Consider the following 23,641-nt stretch of genomic DNA (forward strand, 5'->3'; position numbering starts at 1 on the left):
CTACAAATGTATAGTTGTTTTTATTTTATAGTAAAAGTATATCTAATAACCCGTGGCTTTGCTCACGTAATTTCCGGGTATTGCTGATACTCTACCATTTTAAGAAAAGTATGTATTAAATTCCAAAGATTTTTGAAGAATTATACCCAAAGAACTGTCAAGTATAGAAAATATTTAATAAATAAAAATATTTTTACGACTTATTTTTAAATGTTTTAGCGTAAGCCTATTTTAACTTTTATTTAAAATTAAGTACCTACCTTATTTTCTATCTCCCGGTTTAGTGAATTTGAGAATATATTTTTCCTTGATGAAATCTTAACTCTTTTCCATCTGACGAAGAAGCCAATTAAAATATAAACTAAGACTCGCGCACTTATTGTATGTTAAGACTGCCATCGTTTTAAATTACGGTAATTTTTTTAGTTATAGTCATGCTTAGGATAATAACACAATATGCCTTATTACGCATACATTTCAGTATTCATGAAACCAATGCATTTTTATTTGAAATGTAGAGCAGTTACCAAATTTCTTATCTCGCATATTGATTTTTTTGTATGGCTAGTATTACTTAAACTAAATTTTGGAATTTTCACTGATGTACCTACTCTTTTCCCTTTTCTATGTGATTTAGAAAATATAGCAATATACGTAAACCAATTAAACCAAAATCATCCTGAATTTTTATTACCGAATAAAGTTAAATACAAAAAATTTTAATATGCGTATTTTATTATTGAATACTGATTTAGTGGGTTCCATTTTTTTTAAAAATAATATTTACCCCTTTTACTACTTAATAGATAACGTTGAATAAGAGAAGGTTGTTTAAGGTATGTTGATTTTCCTTGCCAATATCTAAAAGTAAATTTGTACAAACGCGAAATATAGTTTAAATAAGTATTTTACTTTTAAAATAAAACCATATTTTGAACGGAACACTGACTATTTGACCAGTACAAAGTTTTATTAGCTAATTTTCACTTCACTCGGGTACAGAATCCCATCATTCAGTGATTTCCATGGCTAGCTTCTTTTGGGATTTCATCATTCGCAAACGACGGTAAAGGAAGCTCCTCTTCAAGGTCGCCTAACGATGCTGATAAGACCTGCCGGGTAATTTGAATCGTTGGTCTTGGATTTTCGAAGGGGGGCTGGAATGGGGGGGGGGGGGGAAGGATGATGTCACGACTTGGCTGGTTAACCTAGTTCTGCCAAATACCACCAGGGGCGTATACGGCCGATACCCAGCGATGAAAGCGATCGCAGCGGCGGAGCTTGGAACTACAACAATTCTTCTGAGAAACCGGACAGAAAATTTAACCTGGGCTCGCGACTTCTATACATTATATATATTCAATGGTTCAGGCTTCCCGTCAAGATTTCTCTCCGACTGTCGCTGGTAGTTGGCTCCTCGCCGGGCATTATAAATTTTCTATTTTCACGGGACATTCGAGGATTGGCGAAAGCCTCGGTGGGTGTCATCGCTTGCAATCAACGTGTGTGCGTTAAGATAAAAAAAAAAAAATAATTACATATTTTATTTCGCTTCGGTATTAAGTGTAATTCCTGCGATTTCCTCGAAGACTTTAACGTTGAATCCAAACTACACGAAAAAAAGAAGTTTGAGAAAAACAGAGAACCATAGGAACTCTCGTAGAGAAAACGCAGGAGTGAAAGTGACATGTTCACATTTGTAGAAAAGGTTTATTCCAGACAGACATTTTGAGAAGCCTCAAAGATGTATATAAAGACGTCTGCAGAAGATCCTTGCGTCATCAAAGTAGCTTCAACTTCTAGCAACCAAACATCAACATGAAGTTAATAGCGGTAAGTAGGTAGACTTGAAAAATTAATTACAACAAAATATTTGAATAAAATAATGAATTAGTTACCGGAATGCTTAAGTTTTCATCAACGATTAATATTTTATACGTGTAAATCAAACAAATGTTCATGTTTTTAGTAAACATATGTAACACTAAAATATGTTATTAGTTGTAAGCCAATGAGCTATCGATAAATAATTGGTTTTATAAATATAATTAAAAAAACAAATATTTATTTAGTTTTTAATGAATAAAATATGAAATTTCAAAAAGGTTATAGTATAGCATTGCCATTTTTTAATAAACAGAAACTACACCTTTTTTGTTTGTTTTGTTTTCAAATCATCTATGTGATCTAAAGCAGATGGTTTGAATGTATGTAAACAAACAAAATATTTTAATTTTTACTGTTGTCTCAAAAATATTTCGCGTCAACACTTCCACAATTATCATTCGTCAAAATAACTGTTTACAAATATGGTGTCATGCTTTCAACCGGTGACTCTGAAAATAAAACATACATGAATTTATTTCAGAAATATTAGTTACCGGTCCTTCTAACTTATCAGCATAACTCGTATACAAATACTTAAGCGAATTCTAGGCATTAAAGAATTGTTTCTAAAATCAAATGTTTTTTATTATTTTCTTTACTGAAAATTTATTGCAATTCCTATTTGGATGTAAATAAGATAATTTTCAAACTAATCGCAACTAGTCGAATACAAATAACTTAAACCATTTCTCATCTCTGTTGTATTATTTTCAAGTTGGATGTTTATATTACTTAAGTTAGTTGTATTCATTTGTAGCACACGTCAACCATCCAAAAGTCAGTTAACCTAAAAACAGTGCACAATGTCGACAAGTCACGCGACAGCCTTTCACCCCTTTCGCCATCAGGGAGGGTTCTGGTTTCTGCCTCGCCGAGTGAAATCCCCTGCAGGACGGAAGAATGCAGGTAGACCAGGTTTTTCCTTCGCTGCACTTCCCGTCCACATCCCGCCACATTCGCGTGATGGTCGTGTTTCGGTCTCTGAGAGTACCCTCACACTTGCATCGGATGCATTCCAATCGAGACTCTGGATACGCGATCTCAATACAGGCGCTTGATTACGAGGCCATCCTATATGTGCCACGTGTCTGTTCGAGTCACTCAGGTTTCCCAAAACCGGGCTCTTAAAATGAGATGGGTGTTGGCTCTGGTCAGGAGCATAGGCACAATTTTATATCTGAATGTTTTTGAGGGAGTGGGAGGTTAAGGAAAATTACCCCTTTGTCCGCTGTTTGTTTTCAAATTCTTTCTTTTTGTTAGTGGGAATTATAGATTTTTTTAAAAACTATTTTCCTACATTCACGTTCCTGAGGATGCTATTAGCTCTGGTATTGAAAAATGTATCTTCAGTTGCATTTGGTTGCTTCCAGCTAAATTGTCTTACTCCACGAATTATAAAAAAAGCTTAGAAGATCGCAAAGAAGGGGAATGAGAAGTATTTTTTATTTTTTATTTTTCAATCTGTTAAAGCAAAGAGTGTTTAAACCTAATACTCCCACAAAACGGCTGAATTTTCAACAAGATTTTGTTTTAAGGATGGTGTACGAAGGACAAAGGACTTACATGGCGACGACACAGATTGGTGATTGGAAATCTCCCTGCCCTCACTGACCGTATCTGTGACACGTATCTTCCTTTGTTGTAAACGACAAAAGACAGGTTCTTGTTTGGAACAGTCGCAATACAATAATTGAATTATTTTCGATACATATAACTTATACAGAACTCTTTTTTTCACAGACCGTGATACAGGTGATACAAGTGTTTGGACATACCTTAAAATGAGTAATGTTTTCTTAGACCACACAGTTGCCCAACACGCTCTGAACAGAAATCAGTAGTTCCCACAAGATATATACTATTTGCTAAAAGTGCAGTATTAATTTAACCAACAGTGAATAAGTGTAATATATTGGGAATCATTACAAGGCTGATTAAGTTTCCGTTCACTAATTGAAGTTAATGTGGTTGGTAAAGAATATTTATATTGCCGTATGGATAAATTAAAAAATTTATGATGATGTGTTTATTATTCAGACTGGTCTTTAGTTTAAAATTTTACATTTGTTAGTGAATGTGTGTTAAAATACATATATATATATTAAAATATAAGAATAAGGCATTGGCAGTAGGTGCACTGATTAATGTGAAAGTTACAATTTGCATTGCCTCCTATACACAAAACCACATGACCTCCAGAATTCAAGTGTGCGTCGAACGCAGAATTATTAACCACATAGAGAACCTTGCCATGCTGAATCAACATGACGCTTCAGCGTAATGGCAGTGTTAATAAAAAATATTTTTGATGTGTAATCATCTTCGCTCTCTGTATATGGCATTTTGTAATCACGGTGTTGCTATATGTGGAAGTTCTAGAAATCTCAAAAAGATGGTGGACCCACGTGATTCATCATCCGTATACATTATATTTCGCAAACATCGGGTGATGAACTAACATATTGTTGGGCCAAAATAATATTTATAATAGTACAACTATCCTTCAATATTTTTTGTTATTAATTTGTAGTTATAAAAATAAATAGTTACAACTTAATAAATACGAAATACAATTTTGACAATCATTAGTTAACATTTAAAAGTAGAGAAAGGGCATCGATCGTCCTATTGACCTATTGTAGACACATAATAAATCGTTAGCCTACAAACATTCGACGCAATATTGAATAAAAGAATTTTATGATAAAAATTTTATTGTTAAATATTAAATGTTGGATGACCTCAACAAGATTTAGAATTGTTTATTAAAATTATTTACAGACTGATTTCTGTCGTTTAGGCAAAATCAAATATACAAACATTTATTTAGTGTTATAGTAATTAACTGTTTTAAAATGTTTCATATTAATATTGTTTTGATCTATCTATTGTACAGGAAATTTGTAAAATACTTAAAACATAGTGCCGCGTTGTAAAGCTTTAGAGATCCAACAAAATGTTTAATATCTTTGATTCCAGATTCGTTCCAACGCAATATTTCCTGGCTAATAAATTGATTTTTTATTTTGTTTTGATTATATTTGGTTATCACTATTAAAGTATGCAAAATGTATTCCAGGATAGTTTCACTACCATAAAGTTTACCTTGGCTCACCAATATGCTCAGTATATCCCCCGCTGTTCGAGAAAGTTAATATTTACCGATGCATGTTGCCATACGTAGGTCCGCCATCTTGGCGATTCTGGCTCGTGGCTGCAGCAGTTTCTGCATGCATGTGAACTGGACTTTCTGTTTGATTTCCGTTTTGCTAATGCCGTTTATTTTATTGCATTTATGGTGCATACTAACATTGCACCCTCAACGAGCCTAAAGAAGTATAACCTCAAAAACGCAGGCGATGATGGTTCCAGTCTAGGAGAAATTTCACATATTAGGCGTTGAGGCATGCGACACGTTCGGTACTCATGTTGTTCGGCTAACCATTAGTTGAACATAATTATAGTTGAGTTTTAAAAATGGGAAATTATTGACTGTATTTCCTTAAAGAGAAATATTTTCGTTTATTTATCATGCTAAGATTACATGTTAAAATTATTGTCGGAGATTTTATATTATATACTTATTTGCAAAATTAGAACACATAAATTTACTCGTTACCGAGGTTAGATGATTTCACATGACCGGCGAGCATTGAAATGCTCCATTACAATTTTTTCCCTGTACTCCATAGTAAATGTGAAGAGGGATAGCTTGTTATGTATGTGTTGCAGGTATGCTTGTTGGTGGCCACGGCCAGTGGTAGCTTCCCTGAGGAACAGCTGAAGACGGTGAACAAACGCGGGATATTGTCCGGCGCCCACCTCCCGCTCGCGCCGGGTGGCCTGGCCGCTGCGATACCCCTGGTCGACGGCCTGGGATACGCCTCCGCCTACGGTGGCGGCTACGGCGGTAGCGTGGCCCTGGGCTCGACCGGCATAGCGCTCGGCCCAGGCATAGGCTCGACCGGCCTCTTGCTGGGTTCGGGCGGCCTCGCCCTGGGTCCGGCCAGAATCGGGCTCGGTCTGAACGCCCTGCCGCTGGGTTCGGCCGGCTTCGCGCCCCTGGCCTTGACGTCCACACCGGCCCCGTTCGCCGTGACGACCGTGAACCGCGCCGTGGCGGTGCCGGTGCCGCAACCCTTCCCCGTCGCCGTGAACCGGCCCGTGCCGGTGCCCGTCCCGCAACCGTACCCAGTGCGCGTGGACAGGCCCGTGCCCGTTCCCGTGGCCCATCCGGTGCCATTGTCCATTCCTAGACCGTACCCAGTGCCCGTGGACCGACCAGTGCCCGTCCCCGTGGCCCATCCAGTCGGCGTGCCAGTACCGCAGCCGTACCCGGTCGCCGTGCCAGTACCCCAGCCGGCTCCAGTCCTGGCCCCGGCCCTCCTGGCACAGCCGGCGCTGGCCCCCGGCGGCTACGGCCTGGCGGGGCTCGGCGGCTACGGCGGGCCCTTCGCGCGCTCCTCCGGGCCGAAGGGCGTTTACATATCTGGCTCTCTGGGCAGCCTCCAGGGCTCCACCCTGGGTTTCGCTTCCACCAAACTTGGGCACGGGATTCTCAAACACTAGAGGACAAATTACTTCTCAGGAAAAATTACCGATTATCTTAAAACTTTACATTTTATATCATTCATTTTAATTTAATTTTTGTTTGCGAGAGTGTTAAAGTTATGTATGAAATTATTCAATGTATGCGTTTAGTGGTGTAAAAAATTTCCAAATAATTAATTGGCATAAAAATTAATTATCACCGTGACATTTGTGCACCTTATAAAAATGTGGAACAAAAAAGTTCTAGCAGCAGAAAAGGTCATTTTTTTTCATAAAATAATATCGGAATGAATAAGAGCGAATACATTTCTTCACTTAGTGCTAGTTTCCAGAGTGTTTCATGATAAAAATGTACAGAATTTTATAAATAATTTACAGTAAATATTTGATTTTCAAGAAAGATTCACAAAGTAGGGTAATATTACAGCAGTAATAATGTCTGACGTGTCAAAATAAGTAGGTAATTTTATTGTTGGCATAATTTAACTAAGCATTCAATGTTTGATATAGTCTTAACTGTAGTATTTAAACTAAAATATACCAAACAATTTATAATATATTATCTTTGAAAGATTTGTGCCAATGATTGATGTTACAAATACAGACATACATGTAATGAGCAATGGCGTATGTCCAAAAGCTTACATCAAATTTAAAATGTGTTATAAGAGCTCCAAATGTAGTCGTATACGAATTTATATTATTAAATTAGCTTTTAATAATGTTGTTATGTGAAGTACTCTTGGTTGAGAACAAGTTATTTTTTAGAATGTTATATATTGTGAGCATATTAATTATTTATTATTTTGGTTTCAAAATATACAAGAAACGAGCATTAAAAATAATAACCAATGTTCTGTTTCATGCTCTTCTTGACACCGTGCCAAGAAAACCCCTGCATTTTAATTTAGTGCATGATATGTGTACTTTGTATTATATATTTTTATAAAAATGATGTTGTAAGTTATTGTTTTTTATCAGCTAAGAAAGTTTTTTTTTAATAAACTTTCGTCTGTGTACCCAATAAAATCCAACTTTATTATTTAGTCATTTAAATCGAAAAATATTTTTGCATAGTACATAATTTAATAAGTAATTTTTGTCACACTTGCATTGCATATTTTTGTAACGAGAGCTTTATACAAGCCCTTAGAAATCACACGTTTTATATTTTGTTATCACTTCTTTGTAATACTTAAATAAATGAAAAAATTGTTAAAAAAATATCCAATTGCTGTTGCTTGGTTACTTAATATTGGTATAATCTCTCCCCTTTATTATACCTGAGTAATTTATTATAAAACGACAAAATACATACTAAATAAGAGTAATATTTCAGGCAGTAACGAAACAAAATCTGTTTAAACGTTTACAACATTGGTAGGAATTACGAATATCTAACTTTGTAAAATTATATGTCATAAAGACATGAACAAATTTATACCTATAAAATTTTTAAACAACAAAAATCACACTGTCTTAAATTTACTATCTAATGCAGTATAAATTTTTCAGCTTCACGACAAACTAGACTTTAAATGAATCCAGGCCAAATAAGATTGATATTTATAAACAAATTAAAATCCTTTCAGCTTTGTCTACAGGCTTACGTAGATTAGGAAGTACCTATTTATTCTGCAAATGTTCTGGAAACTTATATCTGGAACAGTTTAAGAGCTTAATTTACATGGCATCCTATGAATCTTTCAATATTCTTAAATAATCCATAAATTTTTTCTCATATTCCATGCAGCGAAAATATTATGCATATTTCAAACAAAAATTATTTCACACGAAATTTGTAGATAATATTTAATTTTTTACAAAAAATAAGAACGGATTTAATAGTTAACATGGTACGGATTTATTTATATCCTTCCCCTTTTTTAAAAACCGTTGCAGCAATGGTTTGTCTTAACAAAAACTGTTCTGGATAAATGTTTTGAATAAAAATTAAAATATTTACAAACAATTAAAAGGGATTCAATGGTGTGCATACTGAGAGAGTTATATACTGTTTTGTCCTCCAACCCTTATTTTTTTGCCACTCATTGTAGTTATGGTTGGTCGTATGGTCACAAATATTTTGTTGATACTCCTACGAGTAATAATACGTTAAAAGGGATGCGATATTTGTCAAATTATAGGAGTTAAAATGATTTTTATTTTTTTAAACCTTCCCCATTGGTACCCCTTTGGTCAGATTTTGGTCATTAACAAAATCTACCGGGATTTTTAATTACTATATTTTATGTAACTGTTTGTAAGGGATTTGTACAAAAGAAAGCCAGTTATCGTGTCCATATAAAATTGTTAATTATATATATAATATAAATAAACATTTAGGTTCATGATGGTTTTAGTATCTATGGACTATAAAATAAAAAAATTATATAAAAAAAATTTGGTAGTCACGCCATGCTAAAGGCTACAATAGGTAGTATTTCTAAAAAAAATCTACCTAACATAACCACAGATAAAAATATTATTTACACACATAAATAAGAGAAATTAGTGCATTTATATTAAACACTATAAGGAATGTGCACTTAGGAAAATATGTCATGATTTCTGCATTTATCAGTCAAATATAAATGACCATTAAAACTAGTCTATACCATTTAAAATTTCAGTTAGCTGACAGTTAATTTATCACTAAATTAGAATTTAAACATTTAAAAATACAGTTATAAAGTATGTGACAAAATTATAATTATTATGATTCCGACAAACAAAGTATATTAATACATAGAAATAATAGTCATTCACATTTCTCAGATAATTTTCATGACAAAGTTACTGGTCAAAATATAATGAATTTAATGCACATAATCCCACTAAAAAAAATTAAAAATTGACCACGTTTACAACATTATCTAATGTTTTATTTATGAACGGTGTAACGAAACATTGTTACAGATGAACTTTTTGCATTGGTTTTGTGAATCGATATATATTTAGTTTTCAGTGCCATGTTTGTTTGATATATTGAAGTATGTGCTATGGTATTGGAATTGTGATATTGTATGTACATTACTCTATGCTTAGGAAGGAGTTTTAAAAATGAATGGAAGAATTGATATCCTCGAAAAGGAAATAATTAAAAAGAAATACGAAGGCCGTGTTTTTCCTTTTGAAATGACAATCGTATGAGATTATATTTTATGAGTGAAGAAATTAATTAAATACAATCGAGTCTGTCGACTAATACTGAGTACTCGTCGGAATTTCAGAAGTCCAAAGGTATGAATTTCGTTCTCTACCATTGACAACAGTTGGCCGGGATTTATAATTAAAACATTATAATATAAACTATATCGTGGTGTGCATTAATGTTGGAACCCAATTTTAATATTGACAATAACTTTTGTGTTTTTAAATGATGTGCCCAACCTAACTTCCAGTCATTTAACAAACATTTGAGCTGACACAAATGGTTTATTTGTTCATAATTTTACATACTTAATTATAATTTTCCATATACTATCACAGATTCAAGCTAACCATATTGTTCGAGCTTTATTTATTGTGTAGAATCTGTATTCCAGTATTGAGGATTAGCCTATAAGTAATTTTTTTATTTTTATTTTGTAATTATAACACAGAATATTATATATGCACACACACTGACAGAGAAAATTTTTATTCACAATGAAGATCCTAACGTTAGTATAGAGAAAATGGAGCCCAGTACGTGGGGCACGAATGTACGACGAGTGCTTTGATTAGTTATTAAGTATTTTTTTTTAGTTTGTTATTGAAAATATTGGGCATCTTACTACTTACTCCATACACCATGTCTAGAGGTAGTGCGTCAGTTTACAGTCTCCGTAATAGAACTGAGACTACCTACAATGAGTCAAACGAAGTTGAGGTTATTAACTCAGGTAGTGACACGCTAACAGCTTCGTCCGAGGACATGGGTTCACAGGAAAGGGTAGTTAAAGTGGACAGTCCGGTTACATCGCTTACCAGAGAATGTGAATGTTTGGAGCGGCCGTTGGTCCCCGCTCAGATGCCTACAAGGTGTGACACCTCCAGAACCTCAGTGTTACCAGCTGCAGCTGCTGTAATTGAACAGATTCAGGAACCTTTTAATGTAGCTTTGGATAGGATATCAGCGGATGCAGTAGTAACAGAACCTATACAAACAGCTGTCTTGGGCCATGTGTCTATTCCATCACCAGAAGTCTTCGATCTGGATCGTTTAGGCCAGATGTTACTCAACTTGCAGGTCAACATAAGTAGTATACAGTCGGACATTAGCAGCGTGCGTACAGACCTACAGTCGGACATTAGTAGCGTGCGTACAGACCTACAGTCGGACATTAGCAGCGTGCGTACAGACCTACAGTCGGACATTAGTAGCGTGCGTACAGACCTACAGTCGGACATTAGCAGCGTGCTTACAGACCTACAGTCGGACATTAGCAGCGTGCGTACAGAATTACAGTCGGGACTGTTTAACATAGAGACCTGTCTAAGAACCGATCTCAATATATTAGAGGGGCGATTGGAGTCAAAGTTCAGGGAACAACACAAGACCTTGGAACAGCTGGCTGATCGAGTTTCACAAGGACAGTCCCAGGTCGAACAGCTGGAGTCACGCACGAAGGCGCTTCTCGTCACTGCTACACAAGAACGCCAAGAGCTTAAGAGGCAGTGTTCTAATAACCACTCTGCCATAAGGGAAGAGACCTTACACCTATCCGAAAGATTAGATCACATAGAAGAGGCAACATCCATATTAAGCAATCGAGTCGATGCGATCGGTGGCGACGTTATGCAAGTTGCGGAGAAGGCTGTTGAGGCTAAAACATTCTCCCTGAGTCAGCGTGTTGAACAACACCACCACCAAGTAGAAGCCCATGTACAATCATTGGAGCGACGAGTACATGAACTGGGATCAGCGCTTATTACCAACCATATTCCCAGAACAGAAATCGAAAATAGCAGTCCATTAAAGGAGAGTAGGAGTCAGGATACTGCACCAGACATGCCAGTAGTTGACAGACAGATCCTGAACAAGCCTGCCAACCTGACCAGCCTAGACCCGGCTGCACTTATTCATCACCCTGCTCGCCAATGGTCGGAGTCTATGCCGACGTTTTCTGGCAAGTCATCCGAGAATCCTGTAAGATTCTTAAACAAATTTGAAGAGTATGTAAAAACCTTTGGCTTATCCGATACAGAGAAACTGAGATGTTTGAGCATGGCTCTAAAGAGTCATGCATTTTACTGGTGGGAAATACAGCTTAACACCACCCACTCGTATGAACATTTCAAGGAGAAGTTTCGACAACAGTATTGGAATCTCAGGATCCAAGGGAACTTACGCGCACAACTTCACACTGAACGGTACGATCCGAAGCGCGGAGCATCGCTGGAAGCACATATTTCCAGTATGTATGAAAGAACTAGATACCTGGACCTGGCTATGACAGATGAAGAGTTCATTGCTACCGTGTCAACACAGCTTCCTTTAAAGTACCAAATGCAACTGAGTGGCAGAAGCTATAAAGATGTTACCGACTTCCGGGAACAGCTGTTGTTACTGGACAAGTTAGAAAGGCTCCACAAGTCACAATTCAGCAAAGAAGAGTCTGAAACGAAAGTGACATACCCAAAGCATCAGCCGGTACATAATTATTGGCAGTCGCGTGACAGTAAGCAGCGAGAAGACAGACAAGCGGTCGTAAACCTGCTAGGATGGGAGAGTGAAGAGAATCCACGACGCAATCAGCAAGGCCACAGAAGAAAAGGTGGCTACCACAGCCAACGTTCCAGTTGTCCACCCAGACATTCAGGTCCATACAGGAGCAAGACCTGGTGGTCAAGTAACCAAAAGTACCACAGTGACAATGAAGACAGTCAAATGTACCGAGATGAACCTCGACGAGGTAACAGAAGTCGGCGTTCCCTATCACCGGAGGAGCGGCCACCCAAGAAATCTATGTCAGGACGTTGCAAGTCTCATTCGGACGAAGAGTACAAGGATGCAAAGAGATATCACAAGTCTTTCGACAGTCGATACACCAACAAGACCGAAGAGGACCGACTGTCATCACACCAAGTCAACACTGTTTCAGGGAACAGCAGCATCGTTCAGGGCAGTAAGCAAGCATCATCGTCTTTTCAGAAAGCATTCTCACCACCAGTAACTACGCAGCAGTTAGGGTACTTCGCACGCAATGAGCCATTGAATCCTGCGGCGGAGTCATTTCAGGTAGCCCTAGCCAACTCCACAAATGGAGGAGTCTGGATTAATTCCAACACTTTCGAGCCTACAGGACAGGGCCGACAAAATACGAAGAGCGAGTTAAACTAAAAAGGGTTGAGGTTAATCCGCCCCAGACCGAGACCCGACTCACGGACAGAGGGGTAAAACAGCAAGCAACATTGTCACATTCACCAGTATATACTTATGTCGGTTATAGAAAATACATGTGCACTGTAATTCTACGCGAAAACGAGCGAGAATTTCTATACAAAGAATTAAATAGAGAAGATTTTCCACAACCAAGGTCAGTGTGCCCAGAAGTTGTACTACGAGTCAATGGTTACGAGACATTGGTACTGCTAGACTCAGGTGCAGAAGTGACGTGCATCAGTGAGGAGCTATTGTTACAATTAGAAATGAATGGCCCACCACTACCTAAAGTTCCAGTCCCAGCCATGAAAATTGTAGGAGTTACATCTAGAGCCAGCCCTATTGTCAACCGACAGGCTCTAATCACTGTAGAAGGCCTAGGTGAAGAAAAAATTATGACAGCTTTAGTGGTGAAAGGCCTAGCGAAACCTCTTATTGTAGGTATTGATTTTTTATCCAAGTATGGCATTGTGATTGACTTCAATCATTGGAGAGTTTATACCAGTGATAGCCGACAACCAGTCTGTATGACAGACAAATGGCATGTGCGAGACATGTTTGTAGGTCTCCTGCAAAATGTTGAAATGCCTCAACAAGTATTCTGCTGCCAAACATTTGAGGATCTAACAGCTTCGCTAGAAGATTTGAAACTATCGCTTCAGGGGGTAACGACAGTGACAGCTGGACAGTTACAACAGTTGTATCACTTGTTGACCGATCACCAGTCAGTTTTCTCCGATAAACCAGGACTGAACCGGTACTATAAGGCAAAAATCAAGATACATCAAGACCAGCCTTTTCATAAGAAATCGTACCCGATTCCAGTTAAATACTTACCAGAGGCGACCGAGTATTAACAACTGATGTTGGACTGGGGAGTAATTCGCAGAGAGGCTAGTCCCTATGCGAACCCTATAGTATGTGTCAGTAAGAAAGACGGTACGGTACGTTTATGTCTTGACGCGAGAGAATTAAATCGTATCACCATAAAGGATCGCGAGAGTCCTATACAGACAAGCGAAATCCTACGCTTGTACCAGGGAATATAATACCTAACCACACTCGACCTGTCTTCAGGATACTGGCAGATTCCTTTAGAACACAGCTCCTACCAGTATACCGCATTTTTGTTCAAGAACCAACAATACGTCTTCAAGGTCATGCCATTTGGCCTTTGCAATGCGGTGGCCGAGTTCACCAGGTGTTTAGCTGCTACATTAGGCCCTGAGTGTTCTGGCTTTGCGCGTGCATATGTAGATGATATTCTCATCACTTCCTAAAGCTTCAGCGAGCATATATCACATATCAACATTGTGTTAAATCAACTAAAGAATGCTGGAATGACTGTAAAAATCCGAAAATCAGTATTTTGCAGAAATGAGCTGCCTTTTCTGGGTCATATCCTTACACCAGAGGGTATCAAAACTTCACCAGATAAATTAAAAGCAATACAGGAATTCCCCACTCCTCGAAATGTTCGGCAACTGAGGGCATTTCTTGGTGTAGTGGGATTTTATCGCAACTACTCGAATCAAGTAGCGAAGACCGCCATACCGCTATTCGAGTTACTTAAGAAAAACAAAATTTGGAATTGGTCTGCAGAACATCAAACAGCTTTTGAAAACCTCAAGCAGCTGTTCTTGAAAGAGCACGTGATATTCCATCCTGTCCAAGGGAAGGAATTTTTTCTTTACACAGACACGTCTGAATACGCACTCGGATGCAAGTTGGCACAGTGCGACAACAACATCGAGAAAACAGTAGCCATGGCGAGCCGTTCATTGAACGCAGCGGAAAGGAACTATACTGTGACAGAGCGCGAGGCACTAGCTATAGTATGGTCCTTGCAAAAGTATAGAGACTTGCTGCTAGGCGAGAAGATTCTACTTTTGACAGACCATCAGGCTCTGACGTGTCTCAAAGCTGGTAAACTTTTCGGCAGTCGTCTAACTAGATGGTGTTTATTACTACAAGAATATGATCTAGAAATTCGTCATATTAAAGGAGTCGACAATACAGCAGCGGACTACCTGAGCCGCAGAGAGGAAATACATGCTAATGATTTGCGAACTACGAGTAAAGCCAGAGAATTTCTCGTAGCACCCATCACTGCAGCTACGATCCAGGATAATCCAAAATTACAGATCCTGCTTCAAGACCTATACCGACAGCAAGGTGAAGATGAATTTTGTCAGAAAATAATAAAACAACTGAATAACAGGTCTAAAGAACACCGAATACACCGACATTTTTGTGTAGCGGGTAATGGTATCTTATTCGCACAAACTCGCAAACGTAATATTTATGAAGATGACTGGAAACCTGTCCTACCAGTGAAGATAAGAACAGCTGTGATCTGGGAAGTACATTGTACACTCGGACATGTTGGCGGACGCCAATTATATGATGCCATCAGCCGACAGTTATACTGGCCCAACATGCCCCGGAGTATTACTCAAGTTTCATCATCTTGTGACCTTTGCCAAAAGACCAAGCATGCTCCTGAAAATCTGCATGGAGAACTGCAAGCTCTAATACCCGAGAGACCACTGCAGATTGTTTCCTTGGATTTATTTGGGCCTCTGCCAAGGTCAAAAGGAGGGGTAAAACATATTTTCGTCGTTCATGACGTATTTTCTAAATACACTAGACTGTATTCTATTGTCAACACAACAGCTAAAACATTGTTTGAAAAATTAAAATTATTTTCTGAAGAAATTGGTAAGCCAACGGTCGTTCTGTCTGACCGAGCTACACAATTCATTAGCGAAATTTGGCAACAGGGTGTGCGCAAATTAGGTGCTGTTCCAACCACTATTTCTGTACGGCATCCTCAGAGCAATCCTGTTGAACGTCAAATGAGAACCCTCGGGACATTGCTACGTACATATTGCCACCAGTCCCAACAGTCGTGGCGTGATAAGCTTCCCTATGTGGAATGTATTTTGAATCATACTGTGCACGGATCAACTGGACAAACGCCCTATGAAACCCTCTGTCTAGATCGGTCTTTGACGATCAACCCTGCATATTTACCCAAATATGACATACCACCAACAGAAGACAATCTACCCAGTGGAGAAGAAGTTCGTAAACTAGTACATGCTAAGCTGGTATCAGAAGCTGCAGTCAGACGTCGGCGAAAACCATCATCCAAGCATCGGAGCTTCTGCATAGGAGATCTAGTATTGCGGAAAACTGCACCCATAAGCAAGAGTTGGGAGTTCGTAACTAAGAAGCTATTCCTACTCTACACAGGTCCCTATGTCGTCACGGAAGTCGTGAACTCGAATTGCTACACATTAAAGGATTTGAAGACTAATCAAGTCATAGGCAGATACAACCTAACACAACTGCGAGAGTACAAAACGCCCATCACTCAAGTATAATGTCGACATGGAGTCCAGAAGCTTTCTAACGAAAGGCTAAAATAGTCAAGCAGTCAGCTTATAAAATGAAATTTTATTTAATTCTTAGTCTGGGGTTTAGAGACGTATTGTTTACACATTGTGTGTAGTGAGGTGATAATCCAGTTTGCAGTATACCGAGGAGTCGCACTAATGTGAGCTTGGCATCGTGTATGTCGACTGAAGTTGTATATCAGTCGATCGTCCTGCGAAGAGGTGAAGAGATATGCCACCCTCGCCGGGATATAGATACTGCAGTGTCTATGGACATTTAGCCGAAGAGCTATTGCTGCAGGTGGGCAGTCAAACATAGTGTTTGACGTATTATGTCAAGGTCATACGGTGAAACTATTCGGAAGCAACCTGAGAGAAACCTACTGTTTTAAGGAATTTTTAGTAATTGGCATTAATTGCATACACGAAAACCAGCTGATTTGCTTAGTTTTAGTCATAGTTAACAATGGTATTCGGCATACTCCATGTGTTGACTTAAATGTTGTGACTTGAACTAAAATGCCTATGGTGTTACTGTATGTAGTAGTATGTACATGACAGCATTGAGAGTTTATAGTTATTCAAACAAATACAAAGCACATGCATATATTAGTAGTCAGTTATATTATATATGATGAATCCCATGTATGTTTAGAACACATTACTACTTTGAAATAATAATATTTTTCTCAATTTGATTTAAACATATACACCTTCTATTATATCCAGGAGATAACCGAACGTGAGTATGGGATACTCCAAAAGTATCCAAATTAGGAAAGTACACCCACCATTGTGTACAATTCCCTAACCAAGATTAATTAATAATAGTTAATATGACACATATTGTACATAAGGAAATGACTAATCATGACTAAAACAAAATTGTAAATCCTAAAAAATTTATCTATTGTGTTATTGAGATATAATAAAGTTTAACACGTGTTTTAATGTTCAAACAGTTATTGTTAGCGAAGGTTAGCATTACAATTATTACTTAAGTTAGTATTGAATATTGTCGTAATTTATGAAAATTTAAATGTAATTTGAAACTAGCTAAGTTTTGGGTTATTTAAGTAGTTCAATTAAACCTTCTGTGTCAGCAACAGCAAAAACAGAAGTGTGGGTAGGTGATTAACTTACATTTGCAAGCATGTAAGTGGAACATAATTAAGCTTAGTGAAGTGAGATTATGCTGGGACACCTATACTTCGAGTGCGAAAGCTAAATGTGTAACAATGATAATGTACCTAAAGGGAAAAACTGGACTTGAAGCATCCACGTCGTGTATGATGTGACAGTATCACGTCACCACATCAGCAATTACAGCAGGTCGTAGTGACGACCCCTGCCACTGCCGCGGACCACAAAACGCTGTCCGAATGCTGGAGCGGCACCATGGAAGCGGGATGTCTTCCGTCTCGCATCCAGTATGCCTTTCTTCCTGGTTGCTGTTCGGGAACCTCATCGCTAAGGCACCCTTCTAATGGAGTCATGTTGCAGTAACAGGAGTGCCGGGGTGAGATGCATTAACTTTCTCCCAATCGCTCAAAAACTGTTATATCAAAGTCTGCATCAGCCGCCACCAACAAGGATTCTCCTCTGGTGATCCGCTGTCTGCTGAATCGTTGGGGAAAATCGCCATCCGGACGATGTCAAACTGCTCCCTTAAAACCATCCTATTGTTCTCATTAAATCAGTGGTCAAGTCTTGCGAGATTTTTTATATATATATAGTCAAAAACTTTGATTAAAAACCTATGTTGTGCAAGTTGCGATGTTTGTAACTGTTGTGTAAAAGAAAAACTCAGACACGTGATACAATATAACAGCGACTTTTTTATATACACAACAGGGAGCGGCAATCTGTAACGAAACATTGTTACAGATGAACTTTTTGCATTGGTTTTGTGAATCGATATATATTTAGTTTTCAGTGCCATGTTTGTTTGATATATTGAAGTATGTGCAATGGTATTGGAATTGTGATATTGTATGTACATTACTCTATGCTTAGGAAGGAGTTTTAAAAATGAATGGAAGAATTGATATCCTCGAAAAGGAAATAATTAAAAAGAAATACGAAGGCCGTGTTTTTCCTTTTGAAATGACAATCGTATGAGATTATATTTTATGAGTGAAGAAATTAATTAAATACAATCGAGTCTGTCGACTAATACTGAGTACTCGTCGGAATTTCAGAAGTCCAAAGGCATGAATTTCGTTCTCTACCATTGACAACAGTTGGCCGGGATTTATAATTAAAACATTATAATATAAACTATATCGTGGTGTGCATTAATGTTGGAACCCAATTTTAATATTGACAATAACTTTTGTGTTTTTAAATGATGTGCCCAACCTAACTTCCAGTCATTTAACAAACATTTGAGCTGACACAAATGGTTTATTTGTTCATAATTTTACATACTTAATTATAATTTTCCATATACTATCACAGATTCAAGCTAACCATATTGTTCGAGCTTTATTTATTGTGTAGAATCTGTATTCCAGTATTGAGGATTAGCCTATAAGTAATTTTTTTATTTTTATTTTGTAATTATAACACAGAATATTATACATGCACACACACTCACAGAGAAAATTTTTATTCACAATGAAGATCCTAACGTTAGTATAGAACGGAAAATTTAGTAAGTTTCGCGTGAAATTTTTAAAGCATATGGTTTTGAATATGTTTATGTGATGTGTCGAATTAAAATCGAGCCTTACCGTGAATATAAGCTGAACATTTTGAATCTGTACAAAAATAAATTAGCTTATTTATTTAAATATAACTTTTTATTGTATACCTATAGTGATAAAGTAAGTTTTAATAGTCTCTCATGATTCTTTTAATTTAAAGTCATTTTAATTTAAATAGTCCTTGGATTAAATTAGAGATATAAAATCATTTTGAATTATAACTTCGTGACTAATACTTTCGATGTATACAGCAGTCCTCAAGATTAAATTCAATTAGATTTCTCCTGTATAATTATATAGTCCTTTTCAGATTTATATAGTCATGTATAATCCTTTTGATTTTTATATTCCGTTATAAACATTTAGATATCATGGTCCTTTATAATTCTTTAGAAATATTTTACCCTTTTTAATTATCAAAAACTATATAATATTTCTATTTATCAACGTAACTACGCTTAACAGTCTAAGCGCCATGTAAGTAAAGAATTTTAATCCACCATCTCACTCGCAGGTTTGGTTTTTTTTTTTCTTGATAATACTATTAATATATTCCTGTAAGTTATGATTGATAGTTCTCTTACATTTTTTTAACGGTCACAAAATATTCTCAACGGATGGTTGCCGAACGTTATTTTCAAGATGTAAAAGCTCTCGTAAGTTATCATAATTACAAGCACTTAGCCTACGTGACATTTTACAGCTATTAGATAACACTTATTGGAAAATCTGAAACGAAACATAAATTGTAAAAGAGCAATCGTGCTGGATACACAATGAAAATCCTTTAAGCAATTCTGATGAAAAGGAAATAAAATTACCCACGGCATGTGAGATATGTGAGAATTCCGAAATTAAACTCCAAGAAGAAGTACATTCAAGATTGCTAAGATTCGGTCTAACTCGTCATTTTATTTATATAGTTTTTCCTTAATTTTATTTCGATACCTCCCTTCTAATTATTGTTTTTTCTACAAATATATTTTCAAAATATATTCGACAAGTGTTATATGGTGGATGTAAAAAGGATGCGAAAATATTTGTGAGTAGTATGTAAATGTATTTTCTGGGACAGGATTCAGGTTGTGGAGCCTGTGGAGCTGCACGCTCGAAAAAATGTCACGTTCCGGCGGCCATCTTGGACGATTGTAACGGGACACAGCGTAACGGGACATAACGTAACGGGACACGTAGATCACGGCGGCCATTTTGGATCCGCCATCTTGGATGACGTCATTTTGTTTTCTCGAACTTTCCACCATTTTGTTTTCCGCCATTTTGAATTATGACATCACCGTTGCAATTTCCGTTACGTCCGCCATCTTTAACTTTTTTATTTATTATCAGATTTTAATGATAAAAATTTTAAAAATTATAAAAAAATTAAATTAATAAAATTTTAATATATTTTTTTAAAAAACGTACTTTTTAGACACGGAGCTCGGAGTCCTCGGTTCGAACCCGACGAGGTCAAAAAATTAAAAATGGCGACCGATCCTTCCCCCTGTGGTGGGTGCTGGCAGACTGGCCCCCACCACTTTTTACCATGTACATATAACATCATCTAGTATGACATCATGACCGCCATCTTGTCTTCGATGTTGGAAGCCATCATCATTGTATCGGTGGCTAGAGTGCGCTGGCGCCTAGTTAGTTTGATTCTTACCCGCTAGAGTGCAGTAATCATTTATTATTACTGTGACACCCGCCATTTTGAAATTCGGCCGCCATCTTAAAATCATGTAATAATGTAGCTAGAGATTCGGGAAAAAGTTCAATATTCATTAAATAAATTTGTAATCTATATACTGATTGATTCGACCGATTCCTGTCCTCGGTTCGATACTTGATCGATGCAATAATGTTTAATTTTATGTAAAAAATAATAATTTCAATAAACCATGTTCAACATTCTTAAAGAGACTCTAAATCCTCTACTACCATCATCCTATCAGACATAAAGACCACCATATTGGAAATTCGTAATTATAATGCTAGAGATTCGGGAAAAAGTTAAAAATTCATTAAATTTATTTGTAATCTATATACTGATTGATTGGATCGACTAAGGTCCTCGGTTCGATCACTGACCGATAAAAAAAAACAACTTTAATATTTTAAAAAGAACCATTAAAGTGACAGGTTTGAGAAAATAAAAAACACCACAAGTTCTATTAAAAAAATTTATTACATAAATTCAATACACTACTACAAGTACATAAAAAAAACACTGACAAATTACTAAAGCCTTTTTGGATTCCTCGATTCAAACAGTCTTCTTATTGTACGGACTAAGCCTTTTACATGTCTTTAAATGTCTATCCGATCAGGTCATCACCGCAGCCAGAGACGGACTGAAGTTCATATCACTTATATTATCTCATTAGCAGGTACAACACATGAGTCAAATCAATAACCATGTTCATTATATGTCTTGGAGCATTTTTTATAATGACGATGTAAGCTATCGAGACGTGAAATTAGTTTATTGCACTTATTGCACTGAAATTGTATTCTTTGATCATTATTAGAACAACCGCTCCTTTCATGTTTGCGAGCATTTGAGGTGATAGTAAATGATGCACCACAGTATTTGCACTGATGCGAAGTACGCTCTTCATTAATTGAAGAATCCATTGCTGATGATGAAACTTCAGCTGATGGTGGAACAGCACATATCGGTTCGCAAGAACAGGTAATTACGCGACTTATGCACCAGAAGAAACAAACTAGGCGATCCTTACACCACCGACGTCAGTAACAAACCGAGCGTCCTGCTGTCTAGGACTCGCTTATATACATGCACCATATGGAATAATACGATAGTCAAATCAATATCAATTTACTAAAATACTAGAGTCAAAACAACATTAAAAAATAGAAGCACCATCAACAAAAAAGGAAGCAAATTTGGAAGCACCTACAAAAAAGGAAAAACAAAAGGAAGCACCGACAACGAAAAGGAAGCACCGCCAACGAAAAGGAAGCACATTTGGAAGCACAGACAACGAAAAGGCAGCACCGGCATCGAAAAGGAAGCACATTTGGAAGCACCGACAACGAAAAGGCAGCACCGGCATCGAAAAGGAAGCACATTTGTAAGTACCGACAACGAAAAGGCAGCACCGGCATCGAAAAGGAAGCACATTTGGAAGCACCGACAATTAAAAGACAGCACCGGCATCGAAAAGGCAGCACATTTGGAAGCACAGACAACGAAAAGGCAGCACCGGCATCGAAAAGGAAGCACATTTGGAAGCGCCGACAGCGAAAAGGCAGCACATTTGGAAGCACCGACAAAGAAAAGGCAGCACCGCCAACGAAAAGGAAGCACATTTGGAAGCTCCGACAAAGAAAAGGCAGCACCACCAACGAAAAGGAAGCACATTTGGAAGCACCGACAACGAAAGGCAGCACCGGCATCGAAAAGGAAGCACATTTGAAAGCACCGACAACGAAAAGACAGCACCGGCATCGAAAAAGCAGCACATTTGGAAGCACCGACAACGAAAAGGCAGCACCGGCATCGAAAAGGAAGCACATTTGGAAGCACCGACAACGAAAAGGCAGCACCGGCAACGAAAAGACAGCACATTTGGAAGCACCGACAACGAAAAGGCAGCACCGTCATGGAAAGGCAGCACATTTGGAAGCACCGACAACGAAAAGACAGCACCGCCAACGAAAAGGAAGCACATTTGGAAGCACCGACATCATAAAGGCAGCACCGCTAACGAAAAGGCAGCACCGCCAACGAAAAAGCAGCTCATTTGGAAGCACCGACAACTATAAGGCAGCACCGACAACGAAAAAGCAGCACATTTGGAAGCACCGACAACTAAAAGGCAGCACCACCAACGAAAAGGCAGCACATTTGGAAGCATCGCCAACGAAAAGACACCACATTTGGAAGCACCGACAACGAAAAGGCAGCACCGCCAACGAAAAGGAAGCACATTTGGAAACACCGACAACGAAAAGGCAGCACCGCCAACGAAAAGACAGCACCGCCAACGAAAAAGCTGCTCATTTGGAAGCACCGACATCGAAAAGGCAGCACCGCCAACGAAAAAGCAGCTCATTTGGAAACACCGACAACTAAAAGGCAGCACCGCCAACGAAAATACAGCACATTTTGAAGCACCGCCATCGAAAAGGCAGCACCATCGACGAAAAGGAAGCACATTTGGAAGCACAAGTTACGAGAACTAAGTTTTAGTTATAAATCAGAATACAAGAAATAAAAACATTAAATTTTTACAATTCAAATTATTTATTTTATTTCTGTACATTATACAAATGCAAGTAAAAAATGCCATTATTGTATGTAGCCAGTTTTCCTCAGTTCTTTGAGTATGAAGGATATTTCTTTGATGCACGAATAGTTTCCTGCACAAAGCGAACCATGTAGAAGTCTTAGCCGGTCAACCAATATGTTTGGATCTTTCCATGATGTGTAATCAATCTCTTCTACCTCCATTTTACTTGCTTGTTTATTATAAATATTATGATCTCTGGTGTATTCCGTTTTAACACCAACCTCAGGGTAACTTTCATTATCGAGATAGTGATCATCACAAGCTTGATCAGATTTATTTAATATATCTCGACGTTTCCATCGTTTCAGTCTCAGGTCACTGACACAGTCTTCGATCTTGCCCGCTTTAGCTTCTTCATCACAGTCTATGTCTTTGTCAACAGCCTCAGAGTCGGTGTAGCATTCA

The 23,641-nt window shown here is 37.7% G+C and overlaps 1 protein-coding gene across 1 annotated transcript; it reads left to right on the forward strand.

Annotated features, from left to right (window-relative positions):
- The first annotated feature begins 1,780 nt into the window (after positions 1 to 1,780).
- On the forward strand, positions 1,781 to 7,662 carry LOC134535291 (tetra-peptide repeat homeobox protein 1-like). Its single transcript, XM_063374359.1, has 2 exons — positions 1,781 to 1,833; positions 5,620 to 7,662. Exons 1-2 carry the CDS (start codon positions 1,819 to 1,821, stop codon positions 6,454 to 6,456), a joined length of 852 nt encoding a protein of 283 aa, XP_063230429.1. The 5' UTR covers positions 1,781 to 1,818; the 3' UTR covers positions 6,457 to 7,662.
- The last annotated feature ends 15,979 nt before the right edge of the window (positions 7,663 to 23,641 follow it).

The sequence above is a fragment of the Bacillus rossius genome, chromosome 8 (assembly GCF_032445375.1).
Source record: "Bacillus rossius redtenbacheri isolate Brsri chromosome 8, Brsri_v3, whole genome shotgun sequence".
Classification (NCBI taxonomy): Eukaryota; Metazoa; Arthropoda; class Insecta; order Phasmatodea; family Bacillidae; genus Bacillus; species Bacillus rossius.